The sequence below is a fragment of the Triticum aestivum genome, chromosome 3D (genome assembly GCF_018294505.1).
Source record: "Triticum aestivum cultivar Chinese Spring chromosome 3D, IWGSC CS RefSeq v2.1, whole genome shotgun sequence".
In the NCBI taxonomy this organism is placed as follows: Eukaryota; Viridiplantae; Streptophyta; class Magnoliopsida; order Poales; family Poaceae; genus Triticum; species Triticum aestivum.
Window position 1 is genome coordinate 210,226,244 of NC_057802.1, and position 5,876 is coordinate 210,232,119.

Below are 5,876 nucleotides of genomic sequence, written 5' to 3' on the forward strand. Positions count from 1 at the left end.
TTCTTCAACTCAGAAGAATAATAAGGTAAAATGACTGAGTCAAAGACAATACCAAGCTAGATAGAGAAAAAAAGGGCAGCCCGGTGCATGTAGCTCCCACTTGCGTAGGGTCCGGGGAAGGGTCAATACCAAGCTAGATAGAAGACTTACTAATTAGCAGTACAAGTAAACATGCCTGACAAATAAACATATAGTCTTCAGTACAATGAACAAACAGAGACAAAGCTAAACGTTTAGCATGCAACAGAATAAGATAGTTCTCAGCACAGTGTTCACCGCAATCACAAAGAAAGGAAACATGGGAAGTTCTTCGAAACACGTAGGAATTACTGAAAGTAACACAGTGCGAAGAAATAGAGCCCGTTTGTTTGCTCGGATAAGACAATGCGATGTGTTACCCCAGTTCAAGTTGCTGGCACAACTCTATGTCTGGGATGGAGAGACTGAGCCACAACTCTGAGAACACGAAAGTCCTCGTCTTAGTCTACTTGAGCTAATTTCACTTAGAACCTGCTCAACTTGAGGTAATCGCCAGAGATTAGTTCTTCGACAGTCCACACTCTGGATGTTCTTGAACAGACGCCTAAGCGTCTAGACGATGCTCAATCCTCAAGAGTAACAAGTCCAAGTTAGGCTTATTAGATCGAATTCTTCAGTCAGAATTCAGTTAGTTAAAATCTTGTAGGCAGGTTAGATTAGGAGAGAAAGAGTCCAGATTGTAATCAGTTTAGTTTTGCCTTGATGGCCAAGTTAGTTCGCCTATAAGAAGGGACTTGATCCCGATGAATAAGGGAAGCCAACCAAAGTATTTTCTTTGTCTTAGCCGCCTAGAGTAATTAGAAATTCGAGCTGTTCCAGTCTTAGCCGCATAGATTCTTCCTACAATTCTGTTTATATTGTACTTAAAATTCTCTGGACGTCCCGACTCTCAAGTGTTTGGCTCTACATGGCCTATAGACACTTATCATGATTTCATACTTCATGGAAGGAATAAAGCCGGAAAGTTTAGTATTTAAAATTGATTGTAACATGGCAGCTTGATAATTCAATATGTGATCCTTGATCTTAGAAGCATTATTAAAAAGGTGCTTAAAATTAATACAGCCTGAACTTTCTATCTTTATGGTATCTGAAGGTGCTATATATGCTTGATGCTGTCCTTCATTCATCTTTTTGATCTGGATGCTATGTTGTAGATGGCACTGGGCTCATGAATTTGGAATTACGAATCATTCCTGTACACCTACTCCTAGTTTGATTTGCCAGTCTCGCTTTGCAGCATTGCTAATCCTCCATGTGCAGGTAGTGGTAAGACATATACAATGCAACCCCTACCTCTAAGGGCTGCACAGGATATGGTTCATCTTTTGCATCAACCTGTGTACCTGAGTCAAAATTTCAAGTTGTGGCTTAGCTACTTTGAGATATATGGCGGGAAGCTTTATGACCTTTTGAGCGAAAGGAGGTTGATCGCTGCACTCCATTTTTATACTATCTAATTTGGCATAGTAAACTTATTGCCTTTGTGTGTTGTCAATGTGATGTTGAAATTAATTGTATGTATATTATCTGTGGATAGTATGCAGCTATAATGCTTTTAATTTGCCCATTTTTCTGTGCATGTATATATGTGCACCCATGTTCCTGTTGCCACATTGCTAAGACTATCTTAGGAGTGCTGGAAAAACTTCTGTTCTTGCATACAAGCATGGGCATACACACATATATGTTTGAAGTGATGGTTACCTATTGGCCACTGGTTAACAATGATCATGCAAGTAGTTTTGGGCTTAATGGAACGAGGTTTTTGCTGATCATAGGAAATACTGCCACTTTTTATTAGGGGGAACTTAATGCAGGTGATGACTCTTACTAAATGCTACCTCCAATCCAAAACGCAAGTCTTTTTAGGAATTTACAAGTGAAATATTTTCAAGTTTGATCTTCTATATTGATATTACTAGATTTACCATGAAATATAATTTTGTAATGTACAGGGAACAGGTTTGCACAGAAACTTGTGCCATGTCAAACTTGATATTACCATCTTGAAAATTGTGCCGTGTCCTAAAAGACTTGCGTTTTGGATTGGAGGAAGTACGGTGATTAGCTACAGTTGTTTAAATTCAGCATTGAAATGAAACTTTGCTTTTGACATACACTTCAGTAACTTGCCTTTTGTGACTTGTTTTTGTATGCTTAATGGGACTTTGTTCTTCTACCTTTTACTTGGTTCTGTGGTTGAATTTGAGCTGCATTTTTTCTATGTTTTTCTAGGCCACTCTGCATTAGGGAAGATGGAAAGAAACAGGTCTGCATTGTTGGCTTACAGGAATTTGAGGTTTCTGATGTCCGGATTGTCAAAGAATACATTGAGAGAGGAAATGCCTCGAGAAGCACAGGATCAACTGGGGCCAACGAAGAGTCATCACGATCTCATGCTATTCTGCAATTAGCTGTGAAGAAGCATATCCCAGTGACAGAGACCAGAAGACAGAGAGATCGTGAGGCTAATGAAGCTAAAAATACAAAGCTTGTGGGAAAATTGTCATTTATAGACCTTGCTGGAAGCGAGCGTGGTGCTGATACAACAGATAATGACAAGCAGACAAGGTACTTATTTCATCCGATAGATACTGACTTCTGTCTTTCTGTCATGCTCCAGCCTTATCTTTTTCCATTTACTTGCAATGTTTCCATAAATACCAACATACTACAGTCCTCTGCCTTCTAACTTTCTACTTGTGCCAGAATTGAGGGTGCAGAAATAAACAAGAGCCTTTTGGCTCTCAAGGAATGCATTCGGGCACTGGATAATGATCAGATACATATTCCTTTCAGAGGAAGCAAGCTAACCGAGGTGCTTCGTGATTCGTTTGTTGGTAACTCTCGAACAGTAATGATTTCTTGCATCTCACCGGGTTCAGGTTCATGTGAACACACGCTAAATACCTTAAGATATGCTGACAGGTGATATTCCCTTTAAATGACATTAAATTTACATGTTGTGTTTGATAATTTGGATGTACATTGAGTTATCAGGTTTTAACGATATAGCTGCTCAACAAGCAGGGTTAAGAGTCTCTCGAAAAGTGGCAACTCAAAAAAAGAGCAGTTCAGTGGGCAGTTTGTGTCCTCCAGCAAGGAATCTACCCATACATCATATCCATTATCAGGTGAAGCTGAAGAAACTGTTGACCAGATTGAAGAGAACAGACATATTGATGCTTCAAGGAGAGTTGTTGAAATCTGCATGAGTTCTTCAGTGGATCCTGATAGGAACTCATTTAGTATGATTCCAAGTTATCCTCATAGAGGAAGGGAAGAAACTAGTTCAACATCTAGTTTGAATGATAGGGAGAGAATTGATTTCAAATCTAACCTGCCTGGTTATAGTAGTAAAGCACAGTCACTTCAGAATTCAGTTAATTCACAAGAAGAAGATAAAGTTACAAAAGTCTCACCTCCTCGGAGAAAAGCTAATAGGGAGGACAAATCTGAAAGGCAGAACAACTATGTGAAAAAGGAAAATGGGGCAGATGTAAATCGGATTGTTCACAAACAGCAACTGAAACAGCAGCAGCAAAGACCACCGTCTACTTCGGCATCACAGGTTTCATCGAGACAATCTGAAAAGGAAAGTTCGTGTGATGAGGAAATAAATGCAATACTTGAGGTAAAATAATACCTTTTTAGTCAAAATTGTTTAATTTTACTGAAGTGGAGCTGATACCAACGTTTATTTTTGTTAGGAAGAGGAGGCATTGATAGCAGCTCACAGAAAGGAAATTGAAAATACTATGGAAATAGTGCGGGAAGTAAGCTACATTTACTCAATTTACATCATAAATGTCTTTGTGTTTTGTGATATTCTTGCTATCTGATCTTGCGCGCATGATGTGTCTTCTTACTCCCTGTTGTTGAGCATAGCGTTGCTTGTGGTGTAAATATGCCATCTTAATAAGTGAGATGATCATGTTGGAAAAGATCTTTGTTTGCCTGATATACGCCACTAATAGAAACCTCCGCGCGTGGACACCCTGACACCCGCCTTGATATGCAACAGTTCAAGTATTTTGTAAAAGCTAAAAGCAAACCTAATATTTGCAGCTTACTTCCCATCTCTTTGTTATGCAACAGTTGTGAAATCGTCCGACTATAATTGTTCCATTTGGTACACGCTGTTACACTCTTCTCATACCATTACTTACTATAGATCTAATCTTATTTAACCAAACACCAACTTGTAATGCAACCACTGAAGTTACAAATTATGTACCTTCAAACATTTTTTTTACTGATTTCAGATGATCACTGCTTAACAGTTAACACTAGTCACAGTTTTGCAGTTATTTCAGCACTACATGATTGCTTAACACACTTGCCGTTGTGTTGCAGGAGATGAACCTATTAGCAGATGTTGACCAACCAGGTAGCCTTATTGACAATTATGTGGCACAACTGAATTTTCTCCTGTCACGGAAGGCGTCCGGCTTGGTCAGTCTCCAGGCACGCTTAGCAAGGTTTCAACAGCGCCTCAAAGAAGAGGAGATCCTTAGCCTTAAGAAACCATCAAGATAGTTTAACCGAAAATTTAAAACCAATTGGCTTGTCATGAATTGCAAGGAGCCGTGAGCGGGAGGTATGTTTTATTCTGATCTCCCATGTGATCACATTTCACATAAGAGCTTGAAGAACTGAGTCTAAAAACCTGGGAAAATGAGAACCTGGGAATGAGTAACAAATAGAGTTGTGCAGGCGCTTGGTTTTGAGGTTTTCCCTGCAGTTTGCTCATTTTTTCTCTTTTCTTCAAAGGGTTGTTTCATTCTTTTTTTTTCGGTGGTGGCATGATTTGTCATTCTTGCCACATTCTTTTTGTATGAATATAGTGTAACTGGTGTTTGAAGATGAGGAAATTATACTTGTACCTTGGCAACATAGAAACTATTGTTGTATTGTGTGTATCAAGAAAGGCAACATTGTGGTAAGATCTTCAGGAATATTTAAGTAGCAAGAATCTGGAACATGGTTCGTCGTTTGGACGGTGGATTTAGCTTAGCATTCAACTGGCTAGTACTCCCTCCGTTCCTAAATATAAGTCTTTGGAGTGATTCCACTATGGACCACATACGAAGCAAAATGAGTGAGTCTATACTTAAAATGCATCTATATACATCCATATGTGGTTCATAGTGGAATCTCTACAAAGACTTATATTTAGGAATTGTCGAGTGTTACTCCCTTGTAACTTAATATCAGAAGTTTTTGTGTTGGACTGTGGTAACGACCAACTGGTCGTTAGCGACAGATCCGCACGACTAGCCTATGTGATCGTTATCATCCCACGCTCGCTTCCACTGATTTTTTCCTTCTCTCAAAAACTGTAGATGGAAATAATTCATCGCTAGTGGTTTTTTTTGGTTTTTCGTTGCATAATATGAGAAGAAAATAAAAGTGCATGAAAGAGGATTTGAACCCAAGTCAATGCAATAGCTATTGAGCCGAATAGCCAACTTAGCCACCTTTAGTTGTTGTCTTTTGTAGATAAACAACGTTATTTGAACCTTTGTTATTTCTGCCGACCAAGTTATCAGGACCAGGGTACATAAGTTATCAGGTCCGCCATGTTTGAGTTATCATGTTATTTGCACAGAAGTTACTGTGGTATGTTTCAACAACTCCCCCACCCCCACCCTCGCCGACAAAATTTATAGGACCGGGTACATAAGTTATCAGGTCTATGAAATTTGAGTTACCATGTTATTCACACGAAAGTTAACGGAGGATATTTCATCACCCCCCTGGTCGGTAAAGTTAATGGGGCACATAAGTTATCAGGCATGCGATGCGTGAATTACCGCTACTCACAGAAAACA

The 5,876-nt window shown here is 39.2% G+C and overlaps 1 protein-coding gene across 1 annotated transcript in view; it reads left to right on the forward strand.

Moving 5' to 3' along the window:
- The window catches only part of LOC123078257 (kinesin-like protein KIN-13A), a 15,730-nt gene extending 10,677 nt beyond the window's left edge, over nt 1–5,053 (forward strand). The window contains exons 7-12 of the mRNA XM_044500691.1: nt 1,303–1,465; nt 2,278–2,613; nt 2,752–2,970; nt 3,073–3,676; nt 3,753–3,818; nt 4,399–5,053. Coding sequence (XP_044356626.1) covers nt 1,303–1,465; nt 2,278–2,613; nt 2,752–2,970; nt 3,073–3,676; nt 3,753–3,818; nt 4,399–4,581 — 1,571 coding nt within the window. The 3' untranslated portion in view covers nt 4,582–5,053. The remainder of the gene's footprint in view (nt 1–1,302; nt 1,466–2,277; nt 2,614–2,751; nt 2,971–3,072; nt 3,677–3,752; nt 3,819–4,398) is intronic.
- Nucleotides 5,054–5,876: the final 823 nt, after the last annotated feature.